The sequence below is a fragment of the Dromiciops gliroides genome, chromosome 2 (genome assembly GCF_019393635.1).
Source record: "Dromiciops gliroides isolate mDroGli1 chromosome 2, mDroGli1.pri, whole genome shotgun sequence".
NCBI classification, from domain to species: domain Eukaryota; kingdom Metazoa; phylum Chordata; class Mammalia; order Microbiotheria; family Microbiotheriidae; genus Dromiciops; species Dromiciops gliroides.
The window spans coordinates 149,356,904-149,377,913 of record NC_057862.1 but is presented as its reverse complement, the minus strand read 5'-3'; the positions used below and the strand labels follow the sequence as shown (position 1 = coordinate 149,377,913).

Here is a 21,010-nt window from a genome sequence, read left to right as displayed (position 1 = left end):
GCAGCTAGGTGGCACAGTGGATAGAGTACCAGCCCTGGAGTAAGGAGGACCTGAGTTCAAATCCAGTCTCAGATACTTGATATTTACTAGCTATGTGACCCTGGGCAAGTCACTTAACCCCAATTGCCTCACCAAAACAAACAAACAAACAAACAAAAACAGAACAAAACATAAAAATCTTAAAGCACTTAAAAAGATTAGATATTCCCATCATTACTTTGGGGGCAGCTAGGTGGTGCAGTGGATAAAGCACCAGCCCTGGATTCAGGAGGACCTGAGTTCAAAATCTGACCTCAGACACTTGACACTTAACTAGCTGTGTGACCCTGGGCAAATCACTTAACCCTTACTGCCCTGCAAAAAAAAAAAAAAAAAAAAGAGTCCACTACAGTATGTTACTGTCAGCTGAGGAAGGAGGGTAGAAGACTTAATGTTGCCACAGTATTTTCCTATTTAGTTTGCTGTGAAAAATATGAAAGTGTGCATGTTACCAACATTAACTGTTTTGCAGGTCTATGGTGCTGCTATTCAGTTTTATGAATCATACCCTGAGGAGAATCTCACAGAGAAACAAAGATTTCATTTGGGATTAGCATCCTCTACAGATGGGAAACCTGATCGCTCCAAAACCGTTCACACTAATAAATGCATCTGCCTTCTTTCTCACTGGCCTTTCTTCGATGCCTTCAAGAAGTTTCTGACTTTTTTATATCGTTATTCCATCTCTGGACCTCATGTCCTTCCAATTGAGAAGTAAGTTGGAAATCGATTTGGTTCTAATTTTAACTTTTGTTAGACTTAACATGCAGTTTTTGTGTTGTCAAGTTAGCCAAATTTCACATGGTAAATATGTCCCTTGATGTAACATTTACTAAATATGTAATTCAGTTATTTTTATTTCATATCATATAAATTCTAGCATTTGAATAATATAATTATATATTTAGAGAGGGGTTTTTCAGGGGATCCATTTCCAGGTGAGAGGCAGCATGGTACAGTAGGTAGAGGTGTCCTCAGTGTCATGAAGACCTAGTTCAAATCCACCACTGGCATATCCTGGCGCTGAGCTCCTGCACAAGTCACAGGGCCTTTCCATTGCTACAGGCAGTATCTAAGAGCAAATGCAGAGCAGATGCCCTTCTATCGAGGAATGGGGAGTTTCTTCATCTGGAATTCCCTGTATCAGTAAAATCATAGGGGGCACCAGCCCTGAATTCAGGAGGACTTGAGTTCAAATCCGGCCTCAGACATTTGACACTTGCTAGCTGTGTGACCCTGGGTAAGTTACTTAACCCTCATTGCCTCATAATAAATAAATAAATAGATTTTTTTTAATTGCAGTCTGGTTTAAAAAATTTCAAGAATTTGCAGTTTTGTTTTTGTAGAATAGCTCCGTTATTTATTATTTCCAAATTGAAATATATACTTTTTGCCCATTTGTTTTTGTAAAATCGGTGATTTTTTTAAAAATTATGAGCTGGGGCAGCTAGGTGGCGCAGTGGATAGAGCATGGGCCCTGGAGTCAGGAGGACCTGAGTTCAAATCCGGCCTCAGCCACTTAACACTTACTAGCTGTGTGACCCTGGGGAAGTCACTTAACCCCAATTGCCTCACTAAAAAAAAAAAAAAAGAAATTAAAAAAAATTATGAGCTAAAACATGTTGCATCTTTTTGCATGTGCCATGGTCCCATGGGAAAAATCATTGGATTCATCATTAGAACGAGGGTTCCTACCTCAATTGTCACATCCAACCTGAATAAGTCACTAATCTCTCTGTGATAGTCAGGTATTCTGACTCCTAAGACCAGTACTCTTCCTGCCACCTCATGCAATCTTCCTTTGCATAAAGATCTTATACAACAACTAATCTACATTTCTTTGTTCTATATTTGTCATGCTATTTGTCTCACTTGTTACCAAGGCTGTCATGAATTTTCAAGCACAGAACGCGGAGTGATCCAGTTTTCATTATACACTAACTGAATTGTCATGTGGGAGTTGACATATCTTCTCTCCAATTTTGCCTTGCTCCACATTTGTCTACCTTCTTTATTTTCTTCCTAACTATTCATGCAAATAATTTAGGTCAGTGAGGGCCTGGTGCCTCTTATTCCCCTGTATTATAATAGTAATTACTTTCAATTTTATTTGATGCTTCATTGTGATGTTGAAATGATCCTGAGTGCTCCGAGGCTCTGACAATGGGAACAGAGCTCTGACAAGCTCTTCCAAGACAGTGAGTTCTTGAGTGTGGTCTCAAGAATGGTCTATATGTTTATTGTCTGCAGACTAGTCAACCTAGAGTAATTGGGACAGGCTTGTCAGCAAATTGATAACAGGATAATGTGTTTGTCATCCATAGCAACTCTCCAAGATCACTTATAGAGAAATTGTGATCTGTGTCTGTGGAAAGAATACTCATGGTGACAAAATTACAGACTTTTGAAGTACAATTACAACTCTATTTGTTTTTTTTATGCTACTAGACACTAAGTTCCTTGAGGGCAAGTATAATGTTTTAGTCACTTTTGTATATCCTATAGGATCTAATAAAATTCATAATAATAGCTAGCATTGATAAAGTGCTTTAAGGTCTGGAAAGAGTTTTACAAATATTATATCATTTTACCTTTGCACCAACTTTGGAAAATAAGGCCTACAATTATCCCTATTTTGCAGATGAGGAAACTGAGGCAAAAGAAGTTAAATGAATTATCTAGGGTCACACAGCTTAAAAGAGTCTGTGGCTGGATTTGAACTCAGATCTTGCTTATCCTAGGTGCAGAGTTCCTTACCCATCATAAGTAACTGATACATATTTGCTGAGTAAATGAATATTCATTCTGATGATCTATAATGAGTTGAGTTAGATTTCCATTACTACAACTAAAATTATTCCTATATTTTGGGGGTATATTTTTTAAAGTTATCCACAATACAAAAATGAATCTGTGAAATAGGCATTAATGTCTTGCTTTCTAAGGATTTTTTTATCTCCATAATTCCATGTCTTTATTTCTGTAATATATAAATCAAAATCCATTCATAGAGATGATTTTTTTTCCTGTAGGAAAAAAAAAGTAATACCAATTTTAGAATCTATTCCCTGTTAGGAGAAGATAAAAATCAGTCAATCAGGGAACATTTATTAAGATCCTACTTTATGCCAGGCACTCTGCTAAGCAGTTCTGGTGTTTCAAAGAAAGGCCTCATGGAACTCAGAAGCTAATGGGAGAGAACACATAAAAGGAAAAGTAAGAGAGAGGCCTGAAGGGAGCAAGGAAGCTCCCATCCCAATGTGGCCTAAGCAGAGGTTTGGGGGGAGGTATGAGTTTCAAGGTTCATATGATCTTGCAGGATACTGAGATTTTAGAGAACTTTAATGAAGTCCAGTTGAGATGACTGCCCTGCTGGGTACATTTTGGGTTTTTTGGGGGTTTTTTGGTGAGGCAATTGGGGTTAAGTGACTTGCCCAGGGTCACACAGTATCTGAGGCCAGATTTGAACTCAGGTCCTCCTGACTCCAGGGCTGGTGCTCTATCTACTGTGCCACCTAGCTGCCCTGGGTACCTTTTTAAATAGAGGATCTGGGAGTGATATGATCCTTTCAAGGAAGTTGAATATAATAATAATAGCAATAACAATAATAAACATTTATATAGTGTTTACTAGGTACCAGGCACTACACTAAAATGCTTTGTAGTAATTATCTCATTTGATTCTCACACAACCCTGGGAAATAGATACTATTTTTATTTCCATTTTACACCTAAGGAAACTGAGGCAGGGAGAATTTGACTTGCTCAGGATCACATAGCTAGTAATTGTTTGAGGCCAGATTTGAACTCAGGTCTTCTTGATTCCAGGATCAGTGTTCTGTGCACTATAACACCACCTAGCTTTCTATTCATTATGAAGAATCCCTCTTTTACTCAGTCACACTCCTAAAGGGTTGATTGACTTTTTTTTTTTCCTTTTTTTTTCCGGGGCAATGAGGGTTAAGTGACTTGCCCAGGGTCACACAGCCAGTAAGTGTCAAGTGTCTGAGGTCGGATTTGAACTCAGGTACTCCTGAATCCAGGGCCAGTGCTTTATCCACTGTGCCACCTAGCTGCCTGGGTTGATTGACTTTTAAGAGATAAATGGTTAACTTTCTGTCTCAGAATGGTCACTTTGAACAAAGTGTGCTGCAGACTGACATACTAGATATTTCAGCCTTACAGATGTGAAGTGAGCTGCAAACCTCTCTGCCCCTGTGATGACCATAGCATGTCTAACCTTTCATTCTTTTGTTCACCAAAGTACAGAATCCTAGATTGGAGCAGATGGGGAGCTTGGAGAGCACTGAGTTTCACCTCTCAATTTTCAGTTAAGGAGACTTAGGCTGAGAGGAGTGAAATGACTTTACCAGGGTCACAAAAATAGTATTTGAGGCAGGATCCTAACTTAGTGCTTCTTGATTACAATATTTATAAAATTACTACTATGCACTCTTAACATTCTGGGGAAAAATACAAACATAAATAAGGCATTGTATGGAGATTATTGTTAATATGTTGAAAAATAATTTTTTATCTCTTTGTGCCATTGGAATAAAAAATGGACCAAGTATTTTGGTGAGCTAGTATTATGTGATGTAATAGGTGCACAGGGACTTTTGAATAACCTGTACAAGATTTTACATATGATGTTAATCTGTATTTTATAGTATAAAATGCTTCAGAATTAAATTTTTCTTAGGCTGACATTTTTCTCTATTTTCTTATAGGCATATTTCTCATTTTATGCACAAAGTTCCTTTCCCATCTCCTCAGAGGCCACGAATTTTAGTTCAGGTAACATTTTCTTGATTTTTATGATATAAATATTTTTCTGTATTATAAAATTCTTAATAATAAATTTCAGATTTGAACACTGATAAATGTCCATATTTCTAATGTTGCCTGAAATTGCACAAACTATTTTTTTGTACTTCTAAATTAAACTAATACTCAGTTTCTGTTAAAAAACTAAATCATGATAACAAAGAGATGAATACTAGGAAAACATGTATTTTATCATTAATTTATCTTAATATTTTACAATTTATATTCATTTTAATAATGTTTAAGAAATTTATTAGGGAGCAAAAGAAAGATGGTCACAAAAGAAAAATGGTTACAAAGGGGAGGGTAAGGAATGATTTTTTAAAATGATGATCTTTGTGCACTTATGATAATGAAAAATAGGAGTAGTTTTTAATGGCACCATCATTAATCATATATATTTGCTCTATGATATGATTTTTAAAAATTAGTTTGGGAGTTTGTAATGATTTAGTATTTCCTATAGCTTCTTTGCCATTAATGAAGGGTTCATTCAAAACATTGTTGCTCTAAATCTATTCCAGTTATCACCACATGATAACCTTATTCTTAGTCAACCTGTATCCTCACCTCTTCCTCTGAGGTAAGTGAAGCTACATTTTCATATAAGTTTAAATTTATTTAAACGTTTTGTGAAATTTTAAATGCTCATTTTCCAATGAGGTACCTTTTCTCAATTGTTCTCTATTAGCATATATTATTATTTCAAATAGTGAAAATATTTTGCTATAACTTTGTATTATATATAAACCCCTTAGGCTTTGAAGTCATGTAGAAGAACTATAATGAAAATATTGAATATTTTGTCTACTATGAAGTTTTTTAGTTTAAAATGTTTTCTGCTTCATATGTCCAAATATCTGTATATTATGAAAAATGTAGGGGGCAGCTAGGTGGCACAGTGGATAAAGCACTCACCCTGGATTCAGGAGGACCTGAGTTCAAATGCGGTCTCAGACACTTGACACTTGACTAGCTATGTGACCCTGGGCAAGTAACTTAACCCCCATTGCCCCACCCCCCAAAAAGGTATTGCTTTGTTTTCATTTCTTCCTAAAAGTTATATGTTCTAAAAATAATTCAAAATAAGAAAAATATTATAATTCTAGACAAATAGAACAACATACTTCATCAGTTTATAAATTGAGAAAAATGATGAAATGTGTTTTCTTGTCATGTATAACAAACACCTTGAAATCTGATTAGCAGTGTAATTTTCTAGTAACAGAGTTTTAGTCACAATGTAATTAAGTTTTTATGTAGTATATACCTGAGGGAGGGAGAGCTACATGTATTTTTTACCTTAGTTTTGAAAAAATTGCAAATGGTTTCATCAATACCTTTGTTCTCTCACTTTGTAGCTCTGATTCCACATTTTGCTTCAGATGTAACTATTAACTAACAGTATTTTCTGAGTAAATTATTTTATTGTAAATCAACATCTTGCAAATGTAAAGTGTTTTATACATATTTAAAAATAAGAAAAACTAACAGTTGCATTGCTATACATGTGTACATTTTATGCAGTAAGTGTATTTTTTAAATCATATTAAAATTGAATTACATTTTAAATGCAGCAGAGGAACTTGATGTCAAAAGCAGTTAGCAGTACTGCTTTTTAAAAAAATATTTAATGATATTTTTGTTTCTACATCACCCTTTTTAAAAAAAGTTATACATGTGTAGTCATGCCAAACATTTCCATATTAGTCATGTTGTGAAAAAAGCAGACTAAAAACTCTCAAGAAAAATAAAGTAAAAAAAGTATGCTTCAATCTGTATTCAGTTACCATCAATTCTTTCTCTGGGGATGGATAGCATTTTTCATCCCTAGTCCTTCATAGTTGTCTTTGATCGGGGGCAGCTAGGTGGCGCAGTGGATAAAGCACTGGCCTTGGATTCAGGAGGACCTGAGTTCAAATCCAGCTTCAGACACTTAACTAGCTGTGTACCCTGGGCAAGTCACTTAACCCTCATTGCCCTGCAAAAACAAAAAAACAACAACATAGTTGTCTTGGATCATTAGCAATACTTTTTGTAAAGGAAATAATCAACCTTACTTTTGGTAAATCCAAATGTTCGTTTATTAATTTATTTTAAATGAGTTACATGCCTTGATAGCACATATATATCCCAATTTCAATTCTGAGCAATGTCCAAAAGCTTTTTTATATGCCCTGTCTCTGCCATCCGACTAAAGCACTACTTTAAAAATCAAGATCCTTTATTTAATCAAGATCTTCAAAGCTGAGCTATTTTAATATAAATTAAACAGATGAACAACCCTTTCCTATGGTAAAAGTAATACAGAAGAAATTAGTGATTTTGAAGCCACATAAGCACTGAATTGTTTTCATTGTGAGTTTAAAAGAATAATAGCAGAAACCAGTATGACTTCATTAGGTTTAAGACTGTGAGTATCAGAAGCACAGATTGTACTCAATCAATATTTGCTTTTTTCATCTCAGATCTTTCAGACAAATTGCGTGAATTTTCTTCTTCAAATATTTATTTATGGTTCTTGTTTATATTTTTGTTAACAGTGGCGGGAGGTTTTCAACACTGCTACAAAACTTGGGCCCTGAAAATGCTGTAACACTACTTGTATTTGCAGTAACAGAACATAAAATTCTCATCCATTCCTTGCGACCTTCTGTCCTGACTAGTGTGACAGAAGCCTTAGTCTCTGTAAGTATGAATTTCTTACTTGTTTTTAGTTTTTCAACAGAATTATTTAGGTAATTTTAAACTTGTTTAATGTTTTAACTTAAAGTTATTTGGAGATATATTTCTCCTGAAATAGCTAGATAGCAGTTGATGTGGAAAAGATCTGGAGGCCTAGATGCACTGTGGGCTCAAGAAGGGCAAACAGTATGACATAGTAGCCAACTGTTCTCATAGGTTGCATGTTGTCCATAAAGAACAGAGATTATTCATAGAAACAAATATGGCCCAGTAAAATTACATTTGGACCATTGTGTTCCATTCTATATACCACATTACAGGATGTTTAAAGATTGAATGTGCCCAGAGGAAGGTGATTAGAATCATAAGGGGACTAGAAATCATGGTATATAAGGATTGATGGAAAGAATTACAGTTTAGGGGGCAGCTAGGTGGCACAGTGGATAAAGCACTAGCCCTCAGTTCAGGAGAACCTGAGTTCAAATCTGACCTTGCACACTTGACACTTACTAGCTGTGTGATCCTGGGCAAGTCACTTAACCCCCATTGCCCTGCCAAAAAAAAAAAAAGAATTACAGTTTATTTAGTGTGGACAAGAGAGGACTTAGGAGGGACAAGATAATTGCCATCAAATAATGAAGGGCTGTTACATGGCAGAGTCAGTCAACAAGCATATACTAAGTACTCTATGTGCCAGGCTTACAGTAAAAAAGAAAATAAAGCCTCAAACAGCATACCTTTTAATGGTGGGGAGAAACAACATACAAAAGATATATACAAGTTTTATGTGATATAAGTGGACAGGAGGGAGAATAAACTTCGTTTTTCCTTTCTCCAAAGAATATAATTGGGGAACAATGAGATGAAGGTAATTCAGTTAATGAATTAGTTTGATTAATATTTTAATTTTAATGGTTTTTTATTTTTAATGTATTGGTTATTATACTAAGATACCTCAAAAGATCATTGATTTTTATCAGTGTGGGTACTCAGCTTCACTATGTACATCACTATCTATTCATACCTTAATAAACCATTGTCATGGGTTTCAGTGGCTGAAAAACAATCTCTCTCACACACACACACACACACACACACACACACACACACACACACACACACACACACACCCCTCCCCCATGGCATCCACCTTCTGAGAAGGAGCTTTTTTGACTTAGCTAACTAACTTAGACCTTGGATGGCAACAAGGCACCAACTCCAATGCCATGCCTATAGTTAAAGCTTTTCTTGCTTGGAAATACCTAGCAGAACTTGTAATGAGGCATCAGAGTAGGATTGTAACAGATATTCGCTCTGATTATGTGTCATCCTTTATAACATGTTGGAAATGAAATGTGTGTTTAAAAAATAATATTTTGTGTTTCTGTAATTTGCTATATGATAAACAGCTAAATGTTCTTTTATCTGTTATTTATCCAAAGATGATATTTCCTTTCCATTGGCCATGCCCATATGTTCCTCTTTGCCCATTGGCTTTAGCGGATGTTTTGAGCGCACCTTGTCCATTCATAGTAGGGATCGATTCAAGATACTTTGATCTCTACGATCCACCACCAGATGTTAGTTGTGTTGACCTGGATACCAACACTATTTCTCAGTAAGTATATATATTAGTGAGTTCTTCTGAATCCGGCTTTGTAGGTGTAAGTATTCTTTCATAAACATTAACCATGATACCTTAAAATGCATTTTCTACTGGTATTAAGATCTTTTACTACCTTTGAATCAGCTTTATCTACATTTTTAATAGACCAAATTTCTAGCACTGGAAAGTTCTTTACTTAAAAGAAAAGAAGTTTTCCCCTCTACAGCTCTTTAAATATCTAAGAAACATATTTTAACCTTATCCATTTTTTGAAAGTTGGAAGAAAAGTTAGAATTAAGAAAAAGAAAGTTAAAATTTCCCCTAAAAGCAGATAATAAATTATTTATAAAATCATAGGTGTAACCTAGAATTTAATACTTCGAATCCAGTTTAAGTATTTAGTTTCTTCCAAGGAGAATGACTGTATTTGCTCCCTTTGTGTAAGGATAATATTTATTCTTTTAAAAAAAATTTTTAAACTCAAATAAAAAATCAGAAATGAAAAAAAATGTTGCCATGTATACAGCAAAACATAGGAGAGGTTTTAATATAAAACCGTAAATTTCCATTTTAATAAAACCTATATAATAAATACTACACTGTTTTCAAATCTGCCCAACTTTTCTTTACTTCCTTGTTTGTATTCTTTTGTTCTCTGCCATGTACTTTGTACTTTATTATTTTTCCCCCTTTATCCCTCCCTACAAAGGCTGTGATTAAGCGTGGATATATACACACACATGTGTGTATCTGCACATATATACACATGTATATATGTACATGTGTGTGAAATATGTGTGTATGTTTTAGACAAACAATAATATTCATTCTTTATACTATCATGTTAAATGGTTGTTGATTCTTATTTCACTTTATAATTTCCTTGTTTTATGGGGGGGGTTGTCCTTGAAACATTCCTTTATTTAAATTTTTATCACATTTAAGAAGGGAGAGGGAAAAGGGAGTTATGCTATATAGCAGGGGCATGCTTTATACTTTTGTATAGGGAGAAGTCTTCAGGCTACTCCCAGTCACAATCTTTGTACTCTTCCTATGCATAGTGTGACTATTCCTACTGAGGTAACTAAAGACATCTTCCAGAAAGAGAGAAAACAAGTAGCCTGCTCACACATTTTCAGTTGATTTGTGAAACCACAGGTCAAAATCAGCACCAACTTAGAAGAAAAAATAATAATACGACACTAAATGAAACTACAATAGCTCCAATCCAACCTATTAATTATACAAGCTACTTATGCTGAAAAATGGAGGAAAGTATCAGCAATGACACTGATTATTGCTATTTTTTAGAGGTTTAATTTTTACAAGGAAGTTAGCAAAGAAACCTTCTCAGCCAGTGATCTTCTGGCCAAACAGAAAAAAAAAAAAAAAACATGGCAACCAAGAGCAATACCAATTTGTAATATAAAATAATCTTCAAAAGATTGTATTGGAAAATGGTGAAAGATTGAGAGAAATATTTCCTCACAAAACAGCAAAAAGTTGGGAAGGAGAAATTCAGCCTTAAGTGGTACGGCTTTTATACCTTACATATGTAAAATATGAGCATATGTTTCTATTTATTAACAGGCACTTAGATTTAATACATTTTCTAAGACTTTGACCCTTAAAATAATTCTAATGTAATCACTGAACCTTAATGCTAGTTTTTAAGCAATAAAACTTTGGCTCCATGGAATAACTAAAAAAGCATAGGGAAAAAATTTAGCCTTGAAAATATATTTTGGTTAAGTATTGATTCACTTCTCAGAAGCAAGAATGAGTGAATATTTATATTTATTCATAACTAGTTATTGAATCTTCTCATAATATATTTTAATCATTGGTTCATTGACAGTATTGTAGATACTTTATCTGCTTTACGTATTTTCCCTCACATTTTGAGAAGAAATTTAAAATAAAAATGTTCCCATATAATTCTCCTTCCCACTCTTTTATCTTTCAACTTTGATATTCTAATATTGCTTCCAGAAGAGGTTTATTGTGAGTAGACTTAACCTTGTCTTTTATAGGGAAAACTAAAAGAATAGAAAACTTTTTTCCACTGATTAGAGTGGAAGGAGAAGTTAGGCCACACCCTTCCTGTAGATGCATTTTTGTCATCCTCCTATTTTATTTCCCTTCTACTTTACCTAGGATAAATGGGCCTTCATTCCTTCTAGTCCATGCCCTTACCAGAGAAAGGCTTGAGCACTGATTAGCAGCTCCTTTTTCCCCAGAACCAAAAGCATTTAAGTCCCAAGCCAGAAATTTGAGAGAAAAGGAAATATTAAATGAGTCTTCTTCTTTTTTTTTTTTTAGTGAGGCAATTGGAGTTAAGTGACTTGCCCAGGGTCACACAGCCAGTAAGTGTTAAGTGTCTGAGGCCGGATCTGAACTCAGGTACTCCTGACTCCAGGGCCGATGCTCTATCCACTGCGCCACCTAGCTGCCCCATGAGTCTTCTTTTTAAATCAATTGCCAATAATGTCTCTTTCCAACCTCTCTGTTTATAATATATAGAACCTCTCTCAAAGCAGCATTTCAGTTTTAATGAATTGCTGGAAGAAGAGAGAAATTTTATAAGATATAGTTCTTACTGTGGGGGCATGGCTTCCACGACAGACTGAACATGAGTTTGGAACAGGACTCTGAGAAGCAAGTCATCATCTGGGGTCATAAGTGGACTTTGAGAGTAATCCAAGATAGACTTGGAAGGGCCATTAGTGGGGTTTGTTTTTGTGGTAGGCCCTGGAGGCTGTGGAGGATATGTATCTTATGATCCAAAAGTATGTCAAGTGTTAGAAACCTTGGCATTATAAATGCTGGACAGCACCTGCGACAGTAGTTGTCACTAAATTTCTCTGAACATCAGTTTTCTCAGGCTCAAAATGGAGAGATTGGATTACAGGATTTATAAACTCTTCTCTAGCTCTGTGATCCAGTGATGGGTATAACTAGATTGTAAAGAAATTTCCTATTATTGTATAACTCTGGGTGAGTCGCTTAGCCTTTGTGAAATAGGAAGTAAAAATCAAAGACTGATGAAGTTTGCAAAAGGTCGTTATAAGATAAGGATGCAGATGTTTAATATTCCTCTCTAGTTTTAGAGGGGAAATGTTGAGGGGAAGTAGAGGTAATTATGAAAACATTATTAGGTGTAAGAAGAATTTTATATTGGGTAAAATCGTAGGAGAATTTCAAAAAGACAGTATAACACGTGAAATATAACTGCACTGGATCTACTATTTTACCTCTTTCTTTGGACCAAAAGTATTTGAACACAAAGCCAGAACCATGAAAGAAAAGATAAATCTTGAATTAAAATATACTTTTCAGTTACTTAAAAATCATTTTCTTCAATTACTTAAAAATTATTTTCTATGTCAAGAGAAAGTTCCCTAGGACTTTCGCATCAGGACTTCTGGGAAGCAAATGGAGTACAGTCACTACTCCCAGCCCCTGTGGTAGAGAAGAAAGCTCCCAAGACAGCCTCCTAATAGGTCTCACACTAAAGCTTTCATAAGGCTGAATTTCTCCACAATACAAAAAAGGTTTAAGAGCTCCTGATCTATAATATCCAGGGAAATAATCAAAACAACCCTGGGCACTGGCCCTGCATTCAGGAGGGCCTGAGTTCAAATACAGCCTCACTTGACTTGACATTTAACTAGCTGTGTGACCATGGGCAAGTCACTTAACCTTCATTGCCCCACAAAACAAAAGCAAACATAAACAAACAGAACAAAACAAACAACCCAGGGCTCTGTTAAGTGTGTTTTCATTTCATCTTGTGCAGAACTAGTCCTTTGCTTCACTTCCCAACCATAATCTCTAAACCTTTTCACCTCCATTCTAGCCATTATCTACATCCTCTCCTCACTGGAAACTTGGACTCTACCCCTAGAACCACCCTAGATTCTGAGAGTAGGTAACCTTTTACTTTATCTTGCTTAGAACCAGGTTTCTATCTCAATTCCTTCTGCAAATTTAATAAGTTCAGCATCATCAAAGTCATTGATAAAAGATATTAACTAGCACAGAACCAGGATAGCTCACTGGGTCACTCCACTAGAGACCTGTCTCTGAGCATTATTTCAATCCATTAATCACTACTATTAGGGTCCAGTCATTTAAATATTTCTAAATTCACCTAACTCTGCTGTCATCCAGCTCACATCTTTCTACCTTATCCACAGGGATGTCATGAAGAACTTCATCAGATAATCGATGATTGTGACATTCCTTAAGTCTAGTACTTAACCAAAAAAAAGGAAGTTAATCCATCATAATTTGCTTTTGATAATACTGACTCTTAGTCATCTCTACTTCTCTTTTTAAATGCTCACAAACTCTTTAATAGTATGTGTGAGTATTTTGTAAGTATTTGTGGTCAAGCCCACAAGCATAAAATTTAAAGATTCTACTTTCTTCCCCCTTTATTAAAATTGGAATAACATTTACATGTTTCCAGTCTTGTGGTACCTCTCCAAATGCCTGTGATTTTTCACAGATCACTTACAATGGCTCAGAAATCACATTGGTTAATTCTTTTGGTACTCAAGGACATAGTCTCCCTGGACCTCATGACTTAAGATCCCCAAGAACAGCTAAAGATATTTTCCTTTGGGAAGTCACAAGGATAGTGAGTAGAATCACAGGAGAGTCAACTGATATGCCCTTTCTAGGAGCAATGGTAGTAGTGATTTGAAAACTGTTCCCAGAGGGGTGGCTAGGTGGCGCAGTGGATAAAGCACCGGCCCTGGATTCAGGAGTTCCTGAGTTCAAATCCGGCCTCAGACACTTGACACTTACTGGCTGTGTGACCCTGGGCAAGTCACTTAACCCCATTGCCCCATAAAAAAAAAAAAAGAAAAGAAAACTGTTCCCAGAGCAAAAGGTAGAAAGTAGGGGTAAAGGGTTACTGCAGGGTATACATTCTTGTCACTAAATGACAAGGAGATGACATGGGTAGGTGGTGGAATGAAATATGAAGCATGGTCCAGAACAAGATAAATATAATGGGCCATGTGTGTCTTATTATCTAACTTATCAATCTGGATAGCACTGACCCAGGGCAATGGTTCCAAAAGAGCACATGAATTCACTTAGGGCATTTTCTCATTAGGTTGGGTGGTCAAGGGAGAATTGCTATAGGGTAGTTGACAAGTGGATGGATGGGATTGATGGTAGGGGGTAGTTTCAAGGCTGAAGACAGTTGGCATTTTATTTTCTAGTCAGTAGGGAGCTCTTGGGAATTTTTGAAGAGAAAGTAACTTGATTAACCTTGTGTTTTTGGAAGATAACTGGCAGATCTGAGGAAGATGGATTGGAGAGAGAAGAAATAGAAAGTATAGGGAGAAATTACCAGTTTGGAAGCTGAGCTGGGGTGTTGGCCTGGCAAAGGGAGTGTCAAGGCTGAAGCTATAAACTTAGTATCCTGAAAGACTGTAGTGGCTACAACAGAGCAAGGAGAGATAGGATTATAGAGGGGTCATTTCATTTTTGACTTATTAAATTTGAGATTTGAGAGAACATGTGGATGGAGATGGCTGTTAATCAATGGAATGGAGGTACAATTCATATAGATTCGCATATCATATGCATAATTGAATATATGGCACTTGAGATCTTGAATTCAATGAGTATTGTTAGATACAGAGTGTATGCAGAGCATTGTTAGTCATTAAGACTACAGAGACAAAAATGAAACAGTCCCTGCCTTCAAGGAGCTTACATTCTACTGAGGAAATAAAACACACCCAACTTTCCAGTCAAATTTATTTTTACTACCCCTTATAAAATGTTCTTTATTCCCAACCCATTTCTGAATTCTAAATCATACTCTAGAAAACCAAATTCTGTATTCAGCCATCATCTTCTTAATTGTTTGATGCCTAAATCTGTTTTATCTTTATTCTGAAGCCCTTATAATCAGTAAAGAGATGGAAACACTACCTGTGATCCTATGGTTTTCAGTTTCTTGCCCAGGACTTCATTATGCCTAGTAATCATTTTCAGTTTCCTTCTTTTTTTTTTTTTTTGCTGGGCAATGGGGGTTAAGTGACTTGCCCAGGGTCACACAGCTAGTAAGTCAAGTGTCTGAGGCCGGATTTGAACTCAGATACTCCTGAATCCAAGACCGGTGCTTTATCCACTGCGCCACCTAGCCGCCCCCAGTTTCCTTCTAACATTAGTACTTGTCTCTAAGCACCAGAAGTAGGCAATGGCAGCATGGTGGGGTAGAAAGAAGGTTGGATTTGAAGTAAAAAAGACTTGGATTCAAATCTTTGCTCTGACATTTCATCCTTTTGCAATTTTGAACTAGTCTTTTCTTTCTTCCATCAGTAAAATGAAGGGTTTAGACTAGAAGACCTCTAGGCTTCTTCCAGTTCTAAAACTGTGATCCTGTTATCAGACTGGACAGGACTCGGGAAGCTCTTGGTCATATCATAAATGCATGCTGTAGGAAGATATCATGTCTTCATCTCAGCTTTACATATAGTCACTCCAGTTTTGTACAAGAGTTGTGTCTGTTACTCTGTCTTTTGACTATTACTGAATGACCTTTCTCCTTATGTCACCTGTAATAGCCATATCATCATTCCTTGAAGGACAAAAAAGACTAGCTTATAAGAAGAGGCTATACTTGATCCTAATACTTAGTTTCAAGTATTCAATGATTCTTTTTATCTTTCTTCTCATTGCCATCCCCTAAAATACTGGCATAGGTTAGGATTCTTCTTTCTCTTCAGATTCATTTTCATCTTTCTTTGAAAAGCACTCTTTCCATTCTTTTATAACCATTAGATTCTTCCTCTTAATTGCAGAGTGAAGAGATGTTCCTCTACCTGTTTCACCTTTCTGTTCTAGTAGGGAGTGCAAAGTGCAAATAAAACACATTGTGTTTTTAGCAGGGACAAAAACACAAGCCAAGAGCACACAATGTAGGTTTCTGGAATATCTCTTCCCCCTCTACTCCCCTCCCTAGTACTGATAGGAACTAAGATCCTCAATTTTTTTTCCAATTACTAATTTTTATTGCTAACCCTTTCCAGCAAACATTGACAATAAACAGGCAGTTTTCTGCACCTATTTATTTCCCAAGGAGTTGAGTCATGGGGGCTTTTGAGAAAGCCTTTATCTATAGCAGCCTTTCTCATCTTTTCCTAGAGCTTTTCTCATCTTTCTTCACAATGTGGTACTACCTGAGTTAGCTGGTTTTTAAACTTTATCTTTTAGTCATGTGTAAATCATTTCCCTCACACACTCCACATTGAGTCTCAAAAACAAAACAAAACAAAACAAAAAACCCATCCAGGCTACCTATCTTAAAGCATTATTTCACATACCAAAGAAATAATTTTGATTAGGTATATTGCTAGGATTTAAAGTAGATTTGAAAGTTATAATGTTCTTCTGGAGTTTATACTACATTGAACTCCTTTATGGGTGAGATTAGCTTTTAATAAGGTCACATTATTATCTCTGACTAAAATTCACTTCAATGGAGTTTTAGTATTTTAGAATGATTTCATTAGGGGCAGCTAGGTGGTGCAGTGGATAAAGTACCAGCCCTGGATTCAGAAGGACATGAGTTCAAATTTGGCCTCAGACATTTGACATTTACTAGCTGTGTGACCTTGGGCAAGTCACTTAACCCTCATTGCCCCACAAAAATGAAAAGAAAATAAAAAGAAAAGAATAGAATGATTCCGTTTCAATTAGTTTGAAGATACCAATACCTATTTATTGCCCTGGTAGTGTTAGCATAATTCTTAACAAATATCTATTGAGACTTTATTATGCTCATGGAACTATTTATAAGATACTAGAGTATGGATATGTATAATATAAAGACCCTGATATTCAGTAACTTAGTTTTAAAATACCAGATACCCAAAATCACCACGTGTTTTTCTCCTTTTGCCTCCAGAATTTTTGTACACTTTGCATTTTATTTGTTACTACCATGTTCTTTCTCTTTTTCCTTTTTCACACATAACAGGAAAGTAATTTTCTAAAAATAATTACATCTAGTAAATATATTATTGTTGCTTTTAAATCTCAGAACTGGAGACAAAAAGAATATAGCCTGGAAGATCCTTCCAAAGAAACCCTGCAAAAATCTGATGAACACATTGAACAATTTGCACCAGCAACTAGCAAAATGTAAGTGGATAAGTTAAGGTAGAGGGGATGGATTTGTTACCCTTTCTATTAAGTTTTCTCTCTTGAGACTAATATGAAATACTTTGCATACCTTGCCCTTTACTGAACCTTTCCCTTCACATTTTGCATTTGAAGTACTATAGTATTATAGAGGTAAATGTTCATATGTTGGGTGTTAAAGCAAAATTTAGAGTAGAGAATTAATCAAATAATAAATTGAATATTTTTGCTCATACTCCTGCCATATTGGAAAGAATTGTTGAATGATAAAACAGGAAGGAATCTTTAAAAATTATCTTCCTTAATTTTTCTACTAAAATGCTAGGAAAAAAACAAGGGTTCACATTTCTAGACTTTGCTCACAAGTAAAATAGTGAGATAGAGAGATACAAGTACAAAAACAAGTTTTGAAGATATGAGAAAATTTATTTTAAAATTAGATTAGGAAATTATAGTTGCAGTATATATTACAGGAATTATACTATATGCTTTTGATGCAGTGAATCTTGCAGCTGCAGTATAAAGTTTCAAATGTTTAGAAAATAGATATTTGCCAAAAGTATAATTACATTAACCAGGATGGAAATTGATTTAGCACATGGAGAGTTTCTATAAAAGGAATGCATAAGGATATGTCCTGGAAGTGTTCCAGAGATGGTGATAAAGGGATTAAACTGTAATTTCTTTGTTTGAGTCCCTGGTATTTCAGTGCTAGCCTTCTTTAAAAGCCTGAAAGGAATACTGTGATTCATATGCAGTATAATATATATGGGAGTCAATAAATTATATACTATGGGATAAGAAGTTGGTCTCAAAAATCATCAGAGATAGAGAGCTAGAAAACATTTACCAAAGGTTATTAAGATAAACAAATGTTATTTTCATGTAGCTTGAGTAAGTTATACCCAATAGGAGGTGAAAAAAGAAAAAAGCACATATTAAAAATTTCACAGTGTAGGCTTATAGAAATGACTTCAGCTAATGGAACTGTCTTAGAACTGTTATCTACTGTTTATCATTGTGAAAAATATTTGCTGTCATTATGAAGAAAACACCAACACTGTATTTCTTCACAGTACAACAAAGACCAAGAGAAGATGAATTAATGGATCTAGCAATGAATGACTATGATTTTAACTCAGGAAAAAGATTGCATTTGATAGATATGGAAATCCAAGAGGCATTTTTAGGTTTCATGGCCTCTATATTAAAAGGTTACAGATCATACTTAAGGCCAATAACACAAGCCCCATCTGAGACAGCCACAGATGCAAGTTCCCTTTTTGAGCTACAAGGTGAGTAATTTCATTTTACCATCTTATAGTTCCAGCTTATTAGCAAGTGAGTTATGTGAGTGAATCACTTTTTCAGTAGATACTTTTAACCATTCCATATTTAATTAATTTCTTTAAGATTAATTCTTAACTTCCTCACATCTGTTGACTGCATACAAATTAGTAAAAAAAAAAAAGACAAAAGAAATAGTTTAAGTATTGAGATATTGTACATAAATTTTGTGTTTAATATTTAAAAGAAAAATTGTGAAAAATTAGAAAGTCACTTGCTTTGTAATTTGGTCCTTTTTTTGAATAGAACTGTGATTTCCTTGGCAAGGAGAACTCTCGGTGTAGAAATTCCCTCCATGTTGATCACAACACATCAGCAAATTGTGTTGTTAGAGAGTTTCCTGGTAGTATTGAGAGGTTTTGTTACTTTTCTAAACTTGCATAGCTAGTATGTTTCAGGGGCAAGACTAGAACACAGGTCTTCCTAAGACCAAGACTGACCCACTATCCACCATGCCATACTACCTCTAGAAAATAAATATGAAAAATGAATTTTAAAGAGCAAAAGTAATTCTCTTTCGAAAAACAACATAAAAGGAACCAAATAAAGTAATTTGAGAAACTAATATGAGTACTAAATTTTCTGTATCTTCATATTTAACTGTTTTGTATGCCATGTTTAAAATCTAAATGTGTGATCACCTTAAATTAGAAGCTTTAGCACCAGTCTTTGGGAATTAAGCATTTACTAAAGCATACGAGGTATTAGTAAAAAGATAACACATGGAGTTCAGAAAGTTAAGAAAAGGCCACTCTAGCCTAGAGTTTCAGCCTGATCTGGTTCTTCTTCAAGTCCTCCACCAGGAGCCTGCTTCAATCACGGACTGTTAGAGCAAACTGAGTGTGGAAGCTTTTTATAGGTCTAGAGTAGAGGTGGTCCTTACACACTGCTTCAAATTGATTGGTTAGCATCATCCAAAACCATTGTTTCACTGGACTTGAAGGTGGTCTATTGTTGAGTTTAAAGACCTTAGCTTCTGAGAATAATACCTACTTAAAGGCTGGCCAGGTGTGGTTACAATCTAATTAACTTTAAGTAAGCTAATCAGCAGTCAATCATTCTCACATAATTCAATCAGTTTAGATTAATCTCCAAGTGGGGCCTTTGAGTATCTGCCAAATCCCATTATTTTCTCACATGTACTTATAAATTAGAAGAATACAAGCTACATACTGATAGTTTATGTGCTTCCTTAATAGGGTTCTTAAAAAGCCGGGACCGTTCCCATCAAAAATTCTACAGTATGATGACCAAAACACAAATGTTTATTCGATTCATTGAGGAATGTTCCTTTGTCAGTGACAAAGATGCAAGCCTGGCATTTTTTGATGACTGTGTAGACAAAGTAAGTAATACTGTTATGTAACCTTTCATCTGCAGATGAGCATTACTTTAGGTTGTAATAATGAACCTCATGAATCAAAAACAAACAAACCAACCTGACGGTATATGAAGTAACTTGTGCTTGCTTTGTTTGAAATAAATTAAAACATTGTGTTGGGACAATACAGGTATCAGTGTGTACTGTGGAAAAGAAGTTTCAACAAAGATGATTTTAAAACAAATTTAAATAAATTCAGTTTTGTTACTGACTTCTCATGATGAAAATTGTTTTTTATGAGAAAGTCCACTAATAAACTGAATTGAAACCTTTTGCTCAATAATGGTTCAAATAATAGCTGGCCCTGTAGTATGTTATATTATATCAGATAGTATGCTAGCCATGTTAGCTTTCCACTAACTTTAAGATTCTCTTCTTAGCCCCATCCTGTCCTCTTCCATCCAGTTCACAGTAATTTATTTCATCCTCAGAATTCCTTGACTAATACACCCAAGATTTTCTACTCTTTTTCATTTGCAATGATTAACAGAATTATAATGCTAGCCCTCACTTTGCCTGTTATTGAGTATTAGTGCAATGCACTATGTGTTGTATTCTAGCCTAAAATTTCCTTAAATTTCATAGCATCATAGATTAGAGTTAGGAAGAACTTTAGAGACCATCTAGTCCAATCCCCTCATTTTACAAAGGAAAAAACTGAGACCTAGAGTGGGCGAGTCACTTGACTTGCATAGCTAATAATGGCAGTTTCTACTCTTAGTCCATTATTCTACTACAATTGGCAGTTTTAGGGCTTTGAATATTCCTAAATTAGAAATTCCTTTTAAAATAGAGAATTCCTATTGTATTCTTTTGCCAGATTGTCTAGTCTCCTACATAGAAGAGTAGTGGAGAAATGCATACCTATTGCCCCTCAAAAATCTTTAGTTCCAATAAATTGTAAGACAAGTTGGAAATAGAGTCTGTGGGCTTATTTATACAACTGTGAAATG

The 21,010-nt window shown here is 35.2% G+C and overlaps 1 protein-coding gene across 7 annotated transcripts in view; it reads left to right on the top strand.

Moving 5' to 3' along the window:
- DENND4A (DENN domain containing 4A) overlaps positions 1–21,010 on the top strand; it is a 135,882-nt gene that overhangs the window by 68,888 nt on the left and 45,984 nt on the right. For all 7 annotated transcript variants that reach the window (XM_043982246.1, XM_043982251.1, XM_043982250.1 and 4 more), the window contains 8 exons: positions 512–753; positions 4,770–4,836; positions 5,391–5,449; positions 7,410–7,554; positions 8,994–9,169; positions 17,229–17,329; positions 18,406–18,624; positions 19,876–20,021. In XM_043982246.1, coding sequence (XP_043838181.1) covers positions 512–753; positions 4,770–4,836; positions 5,391–5,449; positions 7,410–7,554; positions 8,994–9,169; positions 17,229–17,329; positions 18,406–18,624; positions 19,876–20,021 — 1,155 coding nt within the window. The remainder of the gene's footprint in view (positions 1–511; positions 754–4,769; positions 4,837–5,390; positions 5,450–7,409; positions 7,555–8,993; positions 9,170–17,228; positions 17,330–18,405; positions 18,625–19,875; positions 20,022–21,010) is intronic.